The sequence below is a fragment of the Lissotriton helveticus genome, chromosome 6 (genome assembly GCF_964261635.1).
Source record: "Lissotriton helveticus chromosome 6, aLisHel1.1, whole genome shotgun sequence".
NCBI classification, from domain to species: Eukaryota; Metazoa; Chordata; class Amphibia; order Caudata; family Salamandridae; genus Lissotriton; species Lissotriton helveticus.
This window is the reverse complement of record NC_136067.1, coordinates 1,359,229,489-1,359,249,875: the sequence shown is the minus strand read 5'-3', so window position 1 is coordinate 1,359,249,875 and position 20,387 is coordinate 1,359,229,489. Positions and strand designations below refer to the sequence as shown.

General features: G+C 42.5%; 1 protein-coding gene across 1 annotated transcript in view; it reads right to left on the bottom strand.

Moving 5' to 3' along the window:
• Positions 1–20,387, bottom strand: part of GALNT2 (polypeptide N-acetylgalactosaminyltransferase 2) — a 690,029-nt gene that overhangs the window by 32,176 nt on the left and 637,466 nt on the right. Inside the window, exon 14 of the mRNA XM_078649088.1 lies at positions 16,426–16,552. Coding sequence (XP_078505214.1) covers positions 16,426–16,552 — 127 coding nt within the window. The remainder of the gene's footprint in view (positions 1–16,425; positions 16,553–20,387) is intronic.

The window sequence follows — 20,387 nt, the reverse complement described above, 5'->3', positions numbered from 1 at the left end:
ACAAACAAATTTCTTCTACTTGCTCTTTAAGTTGTTTTCCTGAGAAATTGAATTCTACCTACAGCTCAAATAGCATCTATTGGTCGTTGGCACAGCACCCAGCTACGCTAATCTGTTTGAAGAGGACCACATATTCCAGCATAATGCACGTTCTAGTAATATATATCATATTTATAGATGACACCTTTATTATCTGGAGTAAAAGCAAATAGTTTTGGTTTACCCAAAAGTAAACGCTCAGTCTGAATAATGAATGCCTTCACTTCACATGACATACAATCAAGAAGCTCACATTTTAAGGTCTGGTGGTCAGCATGAGCGAAAAGGGCATACAAATAGACATCTTCAGGAATCCAACTGAGAGAAACAATCAACTTCATCACAACAGATTTCACTAACCATCTCCTAAAATAAATATTCTATACTCACCATTACTCAATGTAAGAAGAACTGAAAACATTTCAAAACACAAAAAGAGGGAAGAAATTGTGTTTAAATGTTTTAGAGAATCAGGTTGGAATGATGACTATTTAGGAAAAAAACAAATACAAAGCAACAACGAGGACACGTAAAGGGCTATTAACCAAGAAAAAATATCCAAATACGAAGAGAATGGTGTTTGTATCTAAATGAAGATTGGGCAAATCAAATGAATAATTTTTTAGAAACGAGTATATTACATGCAGAACCTAATTTTAAAGGCTTATTAAATGAGCGACCTAGTTTTCTTAGCAAAAATCCAATAAAAGACATTCAGAGGAAAGGCAAAAAGGGAGAACATGAGCTTGAATCTGATTAAAAGGGAACACTTCCATGTCACAGCGGGGCTGTAATAGCATTATAAAAGGATGAGGTGTTACATCCATGTAGTGACAAAATCCTTTCAAGTATAAGCCCATACAACGTGTGACACCCAGAATTGTGTAAATATATTGAAATATACGTGCAGCCAAGTGTAAGTGAGGAAAAAGAACGCAAAACAAAGATGCAACTAATGAACATAAAAGCAATATATGTGCAAAGAACCTGAAAAAGACTAGCTGCACATTTCAATGAACAAAAGCATGATGTTATTTAAAACAAGTACCCTGTATTGGAAACTAAGAAAGCCAAACCAAATGTGGATGTCAGGAAGGCACTCCTACAAACAGATGCTCACTGGCTACAATAATTAGACAGACTACAACCTATGGGATTGAATGAAAGAACTGAATTATTTTGTTTATTATAAACACTTATTCTGATATGGGACAATAGGGATCTCTATTTTAGAAAAATATTTTGAGTGTCATGAAGAAAGTGTTATGTTCTTCAGACATTATGATGAAAACTATGATTCCATGTCAGGACTGAAGGCTCAGATTATGAATATTCTCTTTCAACTTTATTGCTCAGCTGCTCAACACAACCATTATATCCCAACATGATAAATACTAACATGCGTCATACTTAAAACCAAACCATAGTGAATAGCGTTTCTCCATGACCTTCAAAACAGTCAACAAAAGAAAACTACTGCTCTTTCTTTGCTGCTCAGCAGCAAGGTAAGTGCCTTCCCATTGTTGATTACTTGAAGGTTTATGAGTGTGAACCGTGGTGCAGATATAAGGTTTTAGAGTTCATGATATGCAACTCTTTTTTCCTGAATGATAATATGTTTGTTGTTTGAGCACTCTACGCAGCCTCAACCTAATTTGGAGGTGCTACTGTGTGCAGCTTTGGCACCTCTTAGATTTGTGCAGCAGTGGTAAAAGAAAAACATGCGCACTTTAGTAATTCATTACCTCTCCCCGAGGATGTGCCAGCAGCACTGATTAACTTCGCATTTCAGCCCGAGGGGTAGGAAGAAAAACACAGGCCGGGCAAATGGGTAATGCTGTACAGCACAACAGGACACGTGACTGTGTAGCATCCCAGAGGGTGTGATGCAGCTAGCACTGCAAACTGTGCACCTTTCGTTGATTTCCCCTTCAGTGAAGGCAGAAATAGTGCACCCCTTCCAAGTACCACACATTAGGCGTTAGACTAACGCATTTCAGTGAGGTGATGCGCTTCACCGCACTGAAATGCAATGTCACATATATTAGCGCCTCCTGAGCGTTACCTGGAGCACTGTGATATTAGTAATGCACTATACAAGCTGCAGTGGCAGCACGCACTGGGTGCTGCTCCTGGCAGGCTTGGGGGCTGTGGCTGAGCTCAGCCTGCACAGTGCTACAATGTAACACTAGGCACCCGTCGCGGCAATACCAATCCCGTCAGGATGGTCGGAGTCAGTGCCCAATCGCACACACCAATAAGCAGGTCCTTCCGCCCCTGCTGTCTCTTGCGGTGTGAATGGGCGGACGTCAGCAGTTTTCTTAAAGTTTTGGACCCAACGCCACCGGCTCACTGTTTTGTGAACCTCTTGCTGTTAGCATCATAAGGATCTAATGGGACTCGGTTCAGCACGCACTTGCCTTCTTTTACTTTCTAAGCAATAGGGTGTGTACGTCACACTAGAAAGTTCAAGCCACAGCTGGTCAAGGCTTTTATCCCCACCCTGCCACTCCGTGTGAAAAAAATATTTTTTCTTTCTTATATTTTTTCCATTTTGACCATGTACATTAATTGGGAATTTTAATTCCTCAAAAATCATTTTCAAAATTCAACATAAATTACCATTCGACAATTAAAGTGCTAGTGCTTATTTAAAAGAATTCGCAATTAGAAGCATTCCTTCAGTGTTTTTGGCAAATGCCCTTTCCAGTATTCATTGGTGCTTGTAAAAGTGCGAAGCGCTAATGCGACTTTGTTTTTTACACATTATGCATTTTAAAAAGAAAAAAGGAAAACTAAAAGTTCAGTATGGGACGGAGCAAACAATTCATATGAATTACACACAATGGAAACTTCATATCCATATGGTAAGGGATTACCCCTATAAAAAAGTGCTTATGCTTAGGTACACCATAATATATGAATAAAGTGCTTGAGCTCGTGTAAACTGTGATAATTTTCGCACTGGAAACATTTCACTCTTTTCCAATACGGTACTCTATTAATTTTCGCACTGGAAACATTTCACTCTTTTCCAATACGGTACTCTATTAAAAGTGCAAGTGCTTATGTAAACTAAATTCATCTCTCTTATAGTAAACATTTCCACTCTTCACCATTTCAATATTAAGTCCCTTTTCAGTGCAAAAGAACAATTCTACCATAAAGTGCAAATGCATAATAATTTCTAAAGTGCAAGAACTGTCTTAATGTCACTGGTCCATTTCATTCATGTATAAAAAATACTACCACTGTTAAAAGAAAAAATATTCCTAGTTAAAAACACAATCAATTCATGGTTACAGGTGCAAATCTATGTTTCAACTCTTCGTCATATTCTTTTACAGTTCTTAAGACAGACATGTACATAAATCCTCGTCTACATTGAGTCCATATGAATATGTCTCTAACTTACGGAGTTCCCTTTCTCTGTCCCCCCCCTCTCTTTCTCTTGGGGACTTCTGCTATATAAGTATATTGCAGACTCTCAGGGTTACTCTGGTGATGGGACTAAAAATGTCTCGCGACGGGATAAGTTCTGTCTTGATTGACAATTGTTCGCCTGTGTTGAAGGATTCTTTGATGAACAGGTAGGGTCGTACTACCTATATATATTTTTGGGCATGGACATTGTAACAAGTAAACAACAAAATTACTTTTGCAGGTCATAAAACTCCTGATGGTAATGGTTTTATTAAAGAATGTTTTACGGCTAGTTCGATTCATGCCATGTTGGCATGCCTTACATTTAGCACATTTTTTAATACCTGGTTTCTGTTTTAACCAATCAGAGGAACCCTTCTTTTTCTCTACGAATTCACTCCTGACGATCAAATCTTTTAAAGATTTAGATTTTCTATAAGTGATCTCAGGATTCTTCTGGACTCTGGAACCTAACACCGGATCATTTTTTACAAGGTACCAGTGTTTCTTTAAAATTGATCTTACTTCTTTATGTTTTACATTAAAGGTAGTGATAAACCTAGAGTTGATCTGGTTCCCATAGAGTTTAAACCGTTCCTGCTGTCTTTTGGTCCGTGAGGGTTCAAATAATATCTTATGTCGCATTAGATTTCTGGCTTTGCTAGCTGCCCCTTTTAGAATGCCTGGTTTGTACCCCCTTTGGATGAACCTTTGGGTCATCTCTTTTTCAATCTTATCAAATTCCTCCTCACTGCTGCACGTTCTCCTTGCTCTATAATATTCCCCAAAGGGGATGCTTCTGATCAGTGCGGCAGGATGGGCACTGTCCGCATGGAGAACTGAATTCCCCGCAGTTGCTTTACGAAAAACTGTTGTTTCCAATTTGTCATCACTTGGACTTATTCTGCTATCTAAAAAATCTATTGTAATTTTGCTATGATGGCCCACAAACTCCAGATTTATGGAGTTTTGATTAAGGTCACCAATAAATAATTCGATGTCCGCCTTCGTGCCCTGCCACTGCACGAAGACGTCATCGATAAATCTGACCCACAACAGAACATGTTCAGTCCAATGGTCAAGGGGACAGCCCCCGAGCACCCGTTCCTCCCACCATCCGAGATGTAAGTTGGCATAACTCGGGGCGAAACAGGTGCCCATCGCGGTCCCCCGTTCCTGTAGGAAGAAGTCATTACCAAATAAGAATATATTTTTGGTGAGGCATCATTCCATAAGTTCCAGGATCATTCTGTTTTGGGTGGCAAAGCAAGCTGGTCTTCTATTAAGATAATACTTGCTCGCAAGCCATGTATATAACGTAGAAATATCTAATGTTAGTAAGACCATAGTTTCCTTGTCCCAACGGATGTCAAAAATACATTTAAAAAAAACGGTTGAATCTTTAATATATGAGGGAAGGGATCTAGCTATTGGGTTAAGAAAATAATCAATGTAACGGGAAGCATTCTCAAATAAACTACCACAAGATGAAATGATGGGTCTCCCTGGTGGACTATTGGGATTCTTATGTATTTTAGGGAGCATGTAAAATACTGGGATTGTCGTTTTTTCTCTTTTAATACATTTATACTCATCCCAGCTAAGGAGCCCTTCGTCCCTCCAAGTATCTAATCTTCCAAAGAAGTCTACCATCACTTTGTCATATTCTTTGGGACTAATTTTACTGTAACAACTACAATCTTGCAGTTGGTTAGGAGCTTCTTTTTTGTACTGCTCCCTCCCCCACAAAACAACATTTCCTCCTTTATCTAAGGGCTTGATAAGGAGTCCATCTTCATCCTGTAATTTTTTCACTGTCTTGTGAAATAAAGCTTTCCCGGGATCCATTTTATGTTTATTTTGATTCTCCAAAGCAAACAGATTTTTAGGTCTCTTGTTACATTCTCTCCAAAGATGTCCAGATTATCTCTAACAGTTTGTGGTAAAAATCTGGATGGTGCTCTGAAAGGTGTATGATCATTTTCGTTCAAGCCAGATCCTATTCCCAATATTTCCTCATTTTCCATCTGATTCGTGTCGTCAGGCAGGCTTATCATGTCTTCCAGTGCCGGTATATTATTGACACTCAAGAAATTCATATCATTCTCTGAGGTCGGGTTTTATTCTTCAGGTTGAGGGATATTAATGCGTTGTCCTGAATGCATTTTCGCTAACTTGAGTTTCCGGATGTACTGATATAGGTTCATTCTACTGTTTGGGTAATTAAATTCATTGCTGTCACAATAGGATAGTCCCAGGCTCAATATACTTTTTTTCATCCTCGGTTATCTCCACAGAACTCAAGTTAATAATAGTTGCATTATCATTTAATATATTCGTTATTTCCGTGTATGCGAGCGCGTGTTCTCTTTGTTTGCCCTCCTTGCGCTTCTCCTGTATCCCTCACCTCCTCGCCTTTGTCTCCTCTTCCTCGGCCTCTTCCCACCCACCCCTTCCCTCTTCCCATGCGATGGTCGGATTGTTGTTCCATCAACATAAAATGGAATTCCTCCGTAACAGCTAGCCTCACATCTCGGGATCCCCTTCTCCTTGGTTCATCCAATTCTTGCTCTGAACCAGTATCAGAGCTTACTTCGCTCTCATCTCGCCAAGTCGAATCTTTTTGCAAAAGAATAAATTCTTCCGGATTCGTTGTCAATACGATCCCTGGTGAATTTCGTGGCTTTTCTATCCTTTATGCGCCTTTCATATTTATCTAATCTGCCCTACAAGTCAGTCTTAAATTTATTGATTCGCGCTTTATCGTCATTTTTATCAAGGATCTCATTTAATTCTTTAATTTTTGCCACCACTTCTACACGTTCCTTTTCTGCATACTTCAATAAGATGCGCACCATGTTAGTAGAGCTGGCTGCACTGTTCTCTGCCCATTCTCCGAGCATTTCAATATCAGGGTTTTCGTATGAAGGGGTGATCATAATTCTGAGTCCCCGCGGGACACGATCCACTTCCAAATATTTACGTAGGGAAGCAACTTCCCACCAACGTGAGATCCCCCTCTTTTTCACTTTCTCATAATTTTGTAGTTGTTGTATTAAGTCCATATTGCCTGTTGGGGCAGCCGCCCCTCTTTCCTTATGCACAGGTCACATTGTCTCTTCGAAGAGTTTTAGGGCTTCTAATTCCCTGGCTGCACATTCTTCGTCACTCATTTTGTACCAATGGACTCCCTACACAGTTCTCATTCTTGTTTCAATTATATCCGCTCTTGCTCCAGACCGGAATGGTCACGCACTTTCCCCAATGCGCGACCGAATGGAACTACCCAGCTCCCGTTGCCACACGTAGTAACCCACGCTAAATGATGAGATTTTTGCAGCCGCGCTGTCTTACCGGGATTCCGCGATCCTCCGACCCCCGAACTCCCAGAAAACAAGTCACGGCTCAGTTCACTCCTTGTATCCAGCTTCCACTTTTGCAAGCATTTACGGGGGGCACGCCTGTCTCCGTTTAATTCCAAAGTTCAGCGTTTTACACTGGCGTGCTATATATATATATATATTCATATTCACTGATATCATTTGAGATGTCATCAGTGATGTCACTGACCATGTTGTGAATGACGTAATATGTGATGTCATCAGCAGTGCATGGAGGGGCGCCAGTTATAGTTAGCTGACCTAACTAGAACGGCCAAATTTCTCTGGTTTTATACAAGTGAAATGTCCAACTAACTATAACGTCCCCGAAACCTTTGTTTTTTTCAGTGAATTTCTAATGTTTTTAAATTCTAATTTCTAATTACAACATCCCTGACACCTATGGTTTAATCAGTGAATTTCATAGGTTTTTTAAATGCTAATTTCTAACTATGCCTACAGAGGAAGGACATGCAGAAACAAAGTGCCCCCAACTTTTTGCTGACTGGTACTGGTGGTAACTGACTGACTAACCAGGCCCGGAGCCAGTGCTATGCTAAAAGACACTCAGAGTACAGTGAAATCACCTACATATACTAGGGTACACTATGGGTGAGGGTAGCCCTGTGATTGGCATGACCTCCTCTGTAAGGCCCTAGTGTATAATAGGGCAGGGGGATTAAAACTACTTTTAAGTCAGAGGTGCAGAAAGATGCTTCTTTAAGTAGTAGTCACGTTTGCTGACTGGTGGAGAAAGGGTGCTGGGCCTCCGACGGGCGCTCAGGAATTCCGCTGAGTAGGACTTACAGGAGGTACCAGGAGGGCTTCTTGGCCCCCAAACTCCCTCAGGAGTAAATTGGACTTCATCCCCCATCCCGTAGTCTGCCAGGAGGCGCGTTTGCAGAGTGGTGGAGAAAGAGGGGGCATGGCCTCCAAAGACGTCTTAGCAATCCCACTGTGTGGGATTTACTGGAGGTAACAAGAGGGGTAGTTGGCCCCCAAGGACATCCTTGGTTGCCAACTACCCATCCTATTACTTCCAGTAAGTCCCACACAGCAGCATTGGTAAGTACTCGTAGCAGGCCCGCCCCCTTTATCCACCACTCTACAAACGCGCTCCCTGGCGCGCTCTTGGATGGGAAATGAAGTCCCCTTCCCTGCTGGGGGGCCTTTAGGGGCAGACTAAGTCAAAAACAGTGAAACATCAGCAAACAGTGGGGGTAACTATATGAAGCAGATCCTACTCTCCTACATTACCTCCTTGAGAGGCTGCTGTCATGATCTTCCTCTTGTTTGTTTTCTCTGGTACGGCTGGTAGGAATGTTAGTATTTGGATAGCGTACCTGGCTGGCGCTCCGGATACCCTCAAGGGTTTTGAACCTTAGGTGTAGAGTATCGTCGTTGAAAAGGACAGAAAGATTTGCAATGCTCCTTAGGACTCTTCAGGGCTACCACTTTCAGCGTCTCCATTTCGGCTTTCATTCTGGCCATCTGGTCGCATTGGGTGCAGAAAAGAGTTGTACCTGAAAACAAGCGATTCAGAATGCATTGTTGCGATTCAGGCTTAAGTGATGTAAGGCATAACCATGACCGCCGCCGTAATGCCGTAATGCCATGCCCTGCCAATACAACAGGTCGGCGCTGTACCTCCTCTTGACGTCATTGTCCTCGACCGGGACCGCTGACGTTTTTCAGCCCTTCTTCTACTGGGGAGCCCTCCCCAGAGGCTGAAGACAGAGCCCTGGTAGAGGAATGACCCTCTCCTCGCCCTGGAGTCCCACCTGAAGACTTGGCCTGCTGTTTTTTTTCTCTCTTCTGCTCCCTGAAGCTGGATTTTCTCTCTGTCACACAGAGTACATTTAGAGCAGGTTTTGCAGAAGGAACATGGGAAGCAGGAAAACAAATTGCGCACACTCACGGGGATCAGTCTTGGCCTTCTTCTTACCACAGTCTGGGCACTTATCAAAAATAAATGTTATTTTAAAGTGAAAAACTGCAAAGTTTCTGTCAGAAAATAAGAGAAACACGAAGAGGAAGACCAAAGATGTTGAGTGAATCTGTTAATTGCTAAATTCAGAAGTGAATTTAGAAGAGAAACACCAAATTGGTAGAGCTCAATGCTCCAGGGTCCTGGAAGCAGGAGCCGGAAAAAAGAACTGAAGTAACTGCCACTGGCTGTGCATGATGGGATACTAGTGGTCTGTGGGATCTTAAAGGCACAGCTTCTATTTAAAAAGACATATAACGGCAGCCTATGGGGCTACTCTGCCCTTTCAACTCGATCATGAAAAAAGGGATTTTGTGAAGGAGATTATTCTGTGTTTAATACTACAAAAACGACACAAATTTAGTATGCTGGCTAACTTTTTTAAATTCCTGATGAGGATGCGGCCAGTGTAGTCTATGTATTTAGGCTGCATTATTGTCATTCTATCTCGTAAGTGTCTCTGCAGGCCTTCCTGAAAAAAGGTGAAAAATATCCACTTAAGAAGATATATCTAAAGAAGTGCTACTGGGTCCCCGCACGTGGGTGGAACTATTCAAGTGCTTATGACTATACATGGAAATCCCCTATGAGAGAATTTCATTTATAATTGAATACAGTTGTTTTAGTTATATTTTTTCTCATTTTGTGACAATATGGTGTAAGGCATTTTTCTTGGCCGACCCCAGACACCACAGGCATACATGGTGGGGGATCTGTCTTATGGGTGACATCCCTTGCACACTAAAGACATTTTGTAAAGGCCTCTGAGAGATGAGAAGCAGCTCCAGATCTGCGTGTGTTGGTTCATAAAGAAAGGAACTGACGTCAGCACGAGGGAGTAGCACCTTTATGGGCCCTGCATGTCATTTTCAGACCAGAACGGTGTCAGTGCGGAGCCACATGGTGCAACCTTCCGGAGCTCAGAGGTACTACAAGAAAAGTGTCTGGATCTAGTCTGACCCCTGGGGAATATTCAAACAGTGAGGAATCTGCAGCCAGAAGTCTCTACCTGAATATCCTAGTCTCTTGCTGGTGCTTTCCAAAACCTGGGAAGAGGAGGACATGGAACCAAACCAAGACCAAGTACTTCTGAACTTCGAAGGCACTGTTATTTTATGACTTCGACCTGTGTGCCTGAGGAAGATGCTATTGTTATGTGGATGGCTGAAGAGCAATTTATGACAAGTATCAGGCCCAGGCAATATGTAGCAATAGGCAATGTAAGCAAAACAAAGAATACAAATATACACTTTAAATTACAAAATTAGTAAATTTAATAAGTTCGATAAAAAATGAATAAAATGATTCTTAGTGTTTCTTAAAAAACAGATATCTCTGTACACAAGATCAAAACTGTATGGTATATATATCATATTATACATTATAGAAATGCCGATAATAATAACCATCTAATACACAGTACCAATGAAACGTTCAATATTCACTGTTCTTAAAAATATTTACATTTACTATTTAAATTTCAAATATATATTTTTTTTAAAACGTCATGAACTTTTTTATGTCTATGATTTTAAGTATGTATAAAGGTTGATACCAAAATGGCGCACACTAGACTGAAGAAGGCTGCTGCGTCAGCTGAAACGCGTATCTATGCTGGGTTGGAGGAGGCTTATTTAATAAAAAGGACAGGTCGATATAGAAAATTGACGGTTTTCTTCAACGCGTTTCGACACAGGGGTGTCTTCTTCAGGAAAGTACCATCAATAGTAGTAAATTTCTAAGAGCATCGAGCTGCTATCTAAAGTATTGGCTTGTATCTGTAAATTTGATAAAAAAGGTGGCCGACAAGTGTCTGGACGACACCATGTAACTTTTTGTTGCCAGGCTAATAACTTTAGTTCAAGGTTAGTATTTATATAATATTGTGATGAAAGGCTGAAGGCTGATTGGTGGACACCACGAAACTGCAATCTCAGAGAAAAAGCGATGTTGATACGGTGGTGGGATTCGGATAGCTTTAAGTCGAGAGCATTCTATCAAAGGTGATGCAAATGACAGCTCGCGCTTTAAAAACTGATAAAGAACGGTAAAAGTATCGCTTGAGCATATACAAGGCGGGCGTCACAGTCCGTGAAGATCCGAACGCTCACTCGAATTCTGTTTTTAGGATGGGGGAGCGTAACTTGAATGGCAAGCGCCCGCTTCTTTACAAGGGGCCAGATTAGCCTCCTAATGTCTGTGCTTCGTCGTGATCCAGCAGCAACCTATGGCTGAAGAGCACCCATCTCAGGCACGTTAATGCAGTGCTTGATACAAAACGGTCCCTTTGTCTTTATTATAGTTTTTTTATCAAATATTTGTATGAATCATCCACATTATATCATTAGGCACGAGGAGGCAACTGGTAACTGACCTTAACCTCTTTCAAATATGCTAATTAGGCATCATTACTGCTTTGAGGTGGGGCTCCAAAACAGATCAATTAAGTTGAGCTCCAGAGAAGAATTTTCAGGTTAAAACTAGGCGCTAAAAATATGCAATTGCAAAATTACCTCATAAATTGCTTCCTAGTACGCACTTCAATGATTTACAAACAATCAAAAGCAGCAGTACTTTCTGAGAATCGGAATTCGGGGTAGACTTTGCCCGTCAAAAAAATAACTAGTCCAACTGTATACATTTTTTATTGTGAACCGAGTGCGATATGTTTCTAAATAAAAAAAAGAGACATTCCCATTCGTATTCAAGAACGTTGAGCATGATTAAGACTGATCAGAGGGGGGAAGTCGCCAAGCAATGGGGTGCCCCTGAGATCCCGACTCCAAGGGTGGTGATGGCCTTATATATGGCTGCAGAAAATGTCACTTACAAGAGCAGAGGGTGCCCGGGCAAGTTCTATAAGATCTGGGGATACTGGATAAAGAATGATGCCCTTGACCTGGCTGATGATGAGAATGTGACTGCCTACCCAGGCCTAATGAATGTCTGTGTTGCTTCGTTGTTAACCTAGCCTACCCACTGTTACATGACAAGTTTGTACCTGCTAATACTGTGCTGCTGCTCTCCCACCACGGTTATTTTATTGTTGTGGGTGTGAGGTAGCATTCATCTTAGTTGTTTGTATGCACACTAAAAAGACTAATCAGAGGGTACTGAATTTCAAATGTAGTGCCATTCCATATAAGCTCTTGCAGGATAAACTATTCTTTCCACAAGGAAGCCCGTCCTGAATCCTCCTCAAAACTGTTCTACTTCGGTCAGGATTCTTTGTGGCAAGGCACGTGTTGGTTTTGGCAAGGTAAAGGCGTAGCAGCAACAGGGACTTAAGGACCTCTTGGCAGGAAAGCATCTTTTGAAAATGTGTCACAAGTTGCCCACAATTAAAGTTCACAATCAGGATTTTAAGAGACAATCTGTTTACAGAACGCAACTTCTGTGTTGCGTTCAAAGAGTGCAGACAGTATCTAGGAATGGTACAACTTGGCTGAAAAAAAAGAAAGATATAAGTATACAATGGTATGATATCAACTGAATAACTGTGCGTGATGCCGTGCTACCAGTAACCAACACCGCAGCACATGTGCACAAAACTTTACATTTCTTTACTATGAAGTTATGTTTTTTTCACAAATGCTTTTTTTGCTTGCTTTATCTTGTTATGGGAATGATACACATTGAGGTTTAACATTTTACATGATAGCACTAAAGATGCAAGTGGTGACAAGAAGAACGGCTACATAGCACCAGAAAGTCCACATTTCAGTAGTAGAACAAACTTCTCTTTCTTAGTAGTACAGTCGGAGAGTGTGAGTCTGTGTTTATTAAATGTTTTACCTTGAAGCAGTCAACAGACTGATAGCTGTCAATATTATTGTGATTCGCAGCAATAGATACGTACACAAGACTTTCTCATAAAACACTTAAAGAGAGAACCATGTGGGGAGCTGTGCTGATGCATAACAAATGAAAGCACGGGCTGACTTGTAGCTCCAGAATTGGAAAGAACACCAGTTTCTAATCAAAGGAGAAGAAACACTGTTCTGAGACACCCTAGCAGAATGGCCCAACTTTTTACACACAGGGTGGGGGAGCAAGTGGGAGATGAGCAAAAAAATGTCCTCATTTATTAATGCAAGTCAAAGGGATGTACGTAATCTCTGGCATCCTTTCTTAAAGGACAAATGATGGCAGGGAAATCAATGCGCTCCAGGCCAGACACGACTAAAAATGAGAAAGTGAAAAATATTAGAATTATGTCATGGAACGTTAATGGGTTAAGGGTTCCCTCCAGAACAAAGAGAATACTAGAGTATTTAAGATTGTCTGATTGCAATTTTCTTTTGTTCAAGAATCACACTTACTTAAAGAGGAGTGGGCAGCGGTTTTAAAACATCAAAAGTGGATTGAACACTGTATTTGTACAACTCAATCCTGTACAGTAAAAGGGGTTGCTATTTTAATTAAAAAATCTGCCCATGCTATGCTAGGGATTGTATGGTTGACCCTCTGGGAAGGTGGTCAATCGCTAGAGTTAAGATTAATGGCATATGGCTAATTTTCGCAGGTTACTATGAGCCAAACCTAGACGATCCTGCCACCCTGTATACGCTACTCTTTCACTTATCTAAAACAAACTATCGCATTATATTAGGGGGTGATTTTAATTTGGTTCTTGACCCAAGTCAAGACTCTACCTCACGCAGAGTAGTGGTTAACACACAGAATTGCCCTGAGACAATTAATGTCTGATACTGGGCTTGTGGATATTTGGAGAGAGATGGTTCATAAATCTAAAACATCCGGTGGGAAATTCACTTTTTACAATAAAAAGTGTGGACATCGCTCCAGAATTGACTTCTTTCTAGATGACATTGCCACAAGTAGGAACGTTATCTCAGTTAGCCATGTCCCGGAACATATGTATAACCACTCTGCAGTTTCTTTAGAACTAGCTATGGAAGTGAGCCCCCTCCCCGGAGGTGGACTATTAATCGAGCATTATTACTAGAAAATGAAGTAATAGATAAACTGAAGGTGGAAACTAAAGAATTCTTTGATTTTAATCTTAATTCAGCTTCACCTCAAGTAATATGGGACACATATAAGGCCTACTTTACAGCCAATTGTATTTCCCAGTCTAAGAGGGTGCAAGAGGAGACCTAATAACTGGAAGCAGATACATATAAGCTTCAGGAACACTTAGAGCAAGATCAGGAGAACCCTAATATTCTAAGAAGATTAAACATTGCGAAACATAAGCTCGCTGGCATTCTAGAAATCATAGTTAAAAAAAAAAGTAGGATGCCAGCAGACTAGCTCACCATGAATATGGAGAGGGGTGTAGCAAGCTTCTGGTGTGGAAAACCAAAGTCGACCAGACAAGAAATTGGATAAGGGACCTCCGTTGTTTGAACACTGGTAATATTATCTTGGAAGATTCCGAAATTGAGGAGGCCTTTGTCCAATTTTTCCAGAACTTATATACTGATGAGACATTACTAGACTAAGACAGCATGGAAGAATTTCTCTCAGATCTAGATCTCTCTTCACTTCAGCGAAACGAAAAAGAACAACTATATCGTTCCATAGCTTGGGAGGAGATTATTCAAACGATCAGCTCCCTAAAAAAGGGGAAAGCCGCTGGCCCTGATTCTATTCCTAATGAAATTTATATCATCCTAAAAGAAGTACTCGCCTCTTTTCTCCTTCAATTGTTTAATTCATGTTTTATAGAAGGTTATAGCCCCCACGTGTCGTCGGAAGAAGCTACGATAACAATCTTACTAAAACCAAATAAAAACCCTAGACTTTGACAATTATTATTGGAAAGTGCATTTTTCCCCCACTTTATAAAGCCCTTACAAGAGAATTCACCCAAAACGTGGGGTGTTTTCTTTTAAAATTCGGGCACCCAAAATATTTCAAAAAGGTTAAATCGAAGATGCTGTTATCAGCTATAAAGCTTTGGTCCCAGGTTAGACGCCTTCTAAAAAATACCATATTACAACGAGGTAGCACCAGTCTGGGATTCCCCAGGAACGCCTCCGTGCATTGAAGATGCCCTTGCAGCTCCTTTTCGCTCTCGTGGCATCACAACGTGGGGACAATTGATTCACGAAGATGAATTGATTTCCTGGCCTCATTTCTCGGCTGTATGCGAGAATTCAGTTTCAAAGATTAAGTGTCAGAGTGGTACTGGCTTTTAGTCCAGAATGGAGAAGATATGCAGGTCACATTTAACGAGATTTGGAAGAAGGACCTGCCGGATGAAGACCTCGAAATACTGGGCAAGTATCTATGTCTTTTTTATGATCTTAGATAAATGCTGCACCTTTAAAAAAGAACCATCTCTTCACAGTACACAAAGCCTATTGGACACCCCAGAAAGCATAGACAATGGGAAGTCAAGAGATTAAGAAGTGTTCAAAATGTGGAGCAGATAAGGCAAATTAGGTGCATATGTTCTGGAGCTGCCCGGTAATACACCCTTATTGGCAAAAAGTGTGTAAGATCATTTCAGATATTTTGGGGCGTGAAATAAAATTAACAACTGTGTCTATAATTTTTGGGACACTCCAGAGAGACTTAGATGGTGTTTTTTTTAACAAAAAAACACAGAGCACTATTTTTCATCCTGATACTTCTGGCTCGAAGAGAGCTGTGTATTAAATGGATTTTAACTTGCCCTCCTACAGAAGAAGAGTGGATACATTCCATTCAGAGGGTATCAAATTTGGACCAATCTGGTACAAAGATTAAAAAAAACTAAATTCTGGGAAATTTGGGATAAGTGGGTGGAGAGGAGTCCTTCTGTCTAGAATTATATATAAGTCAGTGTCCCCGACATTGTCGATCTGTAGATTTACTGTCTCTCTATATATATATATTTTGGTCTTCCTGTGGTGTTTTTCTATTGTCTATTTTTTGTTTTCTTGGTCCAATGATTAAGAATATGCTATAAACGGACCCCACTGGTGGGGCTGCCATCGTTGTAATAAAAGAATCAAAATTGGGGTTGGACCCATAACAGTGAAGCCGAAGGGATGGTTCCAGAGATCTTTGGTATCCATCTCTCCTTTGTGGAGCGACCGGGAACCCCCAAAAACCATTTTGCCCACTTGTGATGGTCGGAAGACACCTTTCCTTCAACTTAAAGCATATTGAAGATAAATGAGGACTAAAATAAAAAAAATTAAAAAAAAAAGAATGGCCCAACTGGAAGGGACTGACAACATGCTGACAGTGCAGGGATGTATGAGAAACATAATTACTGGAAGGAGTGATTACAAGACAAAATACAGACAGAAAACACTATTGTACAGAAAACATGGCAAAAAAAATCTGAATGAAAGCAGGATGGGTTTTACCAGGAGGAGAAGATTTACAGTCTAGATCGAAAGGGGAAAGAGGCAGGGTTCTGGAAGGAGAAAGCTGAAGGAAGGTAGTTCCATATCAAGTTAGCTTAAATGACAGTCGCCGTTTAGTAAAAAGTAAGGCAGGATTCTCCACAAAGAAGAGAGGACTGGTTAGATTCAATAAAATCCAGTCCAATGTTTTAGAAGCTAAAATGAAATTTCAGGATTTATGCATATTGAATATACCAACAAACTACAGTGAATGTCGACTTTACAATACCTGGTTTCCGCCAGCGTTGTGACATTCATATACGCCAATAACTCCATCAGCAAAATGACCCAGTGTATCCAGGCAGTTAGCACCTTGCTGCAAGGCACCAAAGGCGATGTCTTGATGATCAGGAACCCTGGGACAAAAACAAAGAAGACATTATTGAGTGTTTTAGATCTTTATTTAGGAAAACAAAACAATGGATGTTCTTGCTCTTCGAAGAGTGACAAAACTGGAATAAGACATGGAACAGAAGATCATGAGAAACTCCCCACCATAAGGTTTCCAGACCAGAGTCCCGTACTACTTAGCAGCATAATTAATTATTGCGAAGGACTAGCTGAATATCCTTGATTACAGACAGAACCGTAACAGCTTTATAAAAAAAAAAAAAGGTAAAAAAAAACAATGGCCCAATTAGTAAAAAATTGCAAATGTTAAGTTTACTTCTATGCACAGATATTATGAGTGTTGGACTAATTCATAAACATGTCTAACTTATACATGTGTAATTTATGCATTTCTTTATTTATTTTTATTTGTACAGTGTGCTTTTGCCTGGAATGGCATCCTGGCGCCACATCTCCCAGAGACTAAACTTCATGAGATCAAATAGAAGTAAGGGGAGGCGTGGCCAAGATAGGGGCTTGGCCAAGATGGCGGAGGGAGCAGTTGCATAGAAGCGAGCTCTGTCCTGGTGCCACAATATTCGTGTTTTTTCTTACGGAATTTGAGAACCTTGTCTCCGCTGCTAATACATAAGGTGCAAATCCAGAGCCACTGCTTCCTTTTAGCGTCCAGCGTGAGCGGGATGACAACAGTGAGGCGCTCAACAAGGCTGCGCCACATATCGCAACGAGCACTGCCCAGCATGCAGCCTGCGAAACAGCCAGAGGTCCTTCACCACAATCGACGAGGGCAGACCGACCTGGAAGGCATACGCGAGTCGGCACTTCCCCCCCCCCTCACTACGATCACTGAAGTCCCTGAGGCTGGTCGCAGCCTGAGTCTGTCTTCACAACCAATGGAGCCCCACAGTCGGGGACGAACGACGGTGGGAATCCCCTCCAGGCACGAAATCCTGGCATCTGCAATAGGAGGACCTGTGCCCCAAGGTTGCCTGGGAGGCCACAGTACAACACTGTGAGAGTCGCCCTTCTCACCATTGCCCGGTGGCCTACTCTTTTCCTGGCCCTTCTGCCCTCACAACAGACACTGGTGCTCGGACCACCATTCGCCTGCTCTAACCGGAGCCTGAGACCTGGTGTGACAGGCCTCCCACCTGGTGCTGATGATCCGGCGGTGAACCGTGCTGCACCACCACAGCAGGGGACTGGAGCCCTTTCGTATGGCTCATTACAATGACCCGCGCGGTCGGGGAAGGCACCCGCACCGCTGTACTGCTAAAAGACAGTTGTGAGCTGTGACCGAGTCTGGCTTCCCCGACCCCCCGTGCCTATCACAATGCTTACAATCAGGACTGATGAAACAACTCTGAGGGCCGCATTAGTAAGGGCTACACCTAAAGATGGGGACCAGAGGCTCCCATGATTGACTGCTACCTGTGGGGCTCAGTTGAAGTTAAGGGGGGTGTATTCTGAAGTAGTACTCTGACAGCCACGGGCGAACCCCCTTTACGAAGGTAGCGAGACTCAGCCTCTAAACATGCACTACTGCCATCTGGGATTTGAAAATACTCTCGCTGATGAGGAGAGTGACCACCTGACTCTGGCACAGGGACCCCTATGCAGTGACGTGTGGGCGCTTCAGGCCTAAACCACTGGCCCGACAGGGGTCCGACCGCTTCCGTGAGGAGACACTTGTGAATTTTTCTTTCTTTCAACCGTCCCTGCGCCCCCTACCAGCCTTGATCAATCAAGCTTGCCGGATCTTTAGAATCCTTACCCACAGAAGGTCCACGTCTGCAGTGTGGAGAGGCCTCCTTGTGAATAACCTGACTGCAGAGATGGCCAGCACAGACCAGTAAACTCAACATCCCCCCACCATGAGGTAAGGGGAAGGCACAATGGACTATCACCTATAGAGCCCTGTGGACTTCTAATACAAAATTTATAGTGGCCCCTGTAGGAGTCATGATGGTGCGGGAGACATCCTTCAAAATCCCTCTCCAACTGATACAGAGACTGCTTTAGCTCGGGCAACCTTAAAGACTGACTTTGTGCTGCAAAATATGAATGCAAAATTTACAGAGCTCCTAGCTGCCGCGCACGGCCTAGAGGACTTTGGAACCAAAACCATGTCTGATAATCGACATGGGCTACATGCGTGAGGAGTATAACAAATTGAAAGCGAACGTGGCCAACAATGAGACAATCAAATCATAGCAAGGATGCAGCCTACTGTGTCGTACCCGCAGGCCCAGATGGTGGCCATACAATGGGAAGTAAACTTCTTGAAAAGCAGGTCTGACAATGAAGAAGGGCGATCATGCTGAACATTAGAGTAGTGGGGCTGCTCGAGAAGATTAAGGGCCGAGTATGGATTCGTATTTGAAACGCTGGCTGGTGCAGACAGTCCTCAGAGGCAAAACCTCCAACTTCTTCTCAGTGGAATGGGCGCATTGGGTACCAGCTCTCCCACCCTCACCCGGTGCCCCCCTATGCCCAAATATCCCACAGATCTCCCACACCAAAGGCCCTTGACAGGTAGGGAACCAAGTACTTACAACCTTGCCAGACAACACTACAGATGTGCAGAAATAAAAGGCGTTCTACACGGAAAAGCAAAAGCTCAGGCAGATGGGGCTAAGATATGCACTGATTTTCCCAGCTAAACTTAAAGTAATGGAACGGGACAGGACACTAATTTTCCAAACAGTCCAAGAAACATGGGACTGGCTGGAATTTAAGGGGGAGCATCCCCCATCGGATCATCCAGACACAAGGAGGGTTGGGAACAAGGTAGAAACTGACATAGGTCGACCCGCGAGACCCGCTCTCGCTGTTCACGAGAACAAGCAGCACAGGAAAGGGCGCAAGTGGTGACTGCACTGGTGCGAGTGGGATCCCCCGGCTCTGGCACTGGTGCCTTGGATACCTCTAAGAAACTTTCCATGAGTGGCTCCCAGCTGGCTAAGATCCTAAAGACATGGGGGTGAGGGGCGGAGATTACCCCGATGATGGCCGATCTATGAAAATGTTGTGCCTCACATATCTTTTTTTTGGTTTTTGTGTGTGTGTGTGGGGGGGGGGACATTGATATTGTTGGTGTTGTGATTGTCTAAGATTACAACATAGTGCCTTTCATATACCACAGCAGTGGGGTGGAGCAGGTCTCACACCAACCAAGGAGCCATGGGACACTGTAGGTTCTACTAAGACACATTATGGTTGCCACGTATTACTCCACACCACGCACAGGGCTTTTTTCCTATGTTTTATACACTGTAGTGATTGTGGGCGGACATTGCACTGTTGCACGACGGCCTAGAGAGGGGAGTTTGTAGTACTGTTTGTGTTTGGGTTTCATCGTGTATAGCGGCATGAGTTGATGATAACCCCATGAATTTTACACTCGCCCAAGGATACAGATTTACTCATTTGTGGTACTGCAGGAATATAGGCTACTCACGTAGAACATGAGAGGCATGGGCACAGCGACACAGAATCGATGGTTATTTAAGGAGGCGCTAAGTACACTTAGTGTGCTTTCAGGAAATGCACTTCACTACACTAAAAGTTGCCAGACTGAGTAGACGATAGCGGGGCAGAGTATACGGCATGACATATTAGAGGAGTGCTGGTATGGGTGGCCCGGGAGCGCCCTTTGCGGTAACTCACACGAAAATAGACATGGAGGGCCACCTCACAGTAGTGGAAGGGGTACTAGAGGGGTTGCCATTGACTCTGATGGCAGTCTATGCCCCCAAACGCAGGACAGGCTGCCTTCTTTATGACCTTGACACCTGCCTTGTTAGCAGACCCAGGACTCCACATTCTGGTGCAGGGATT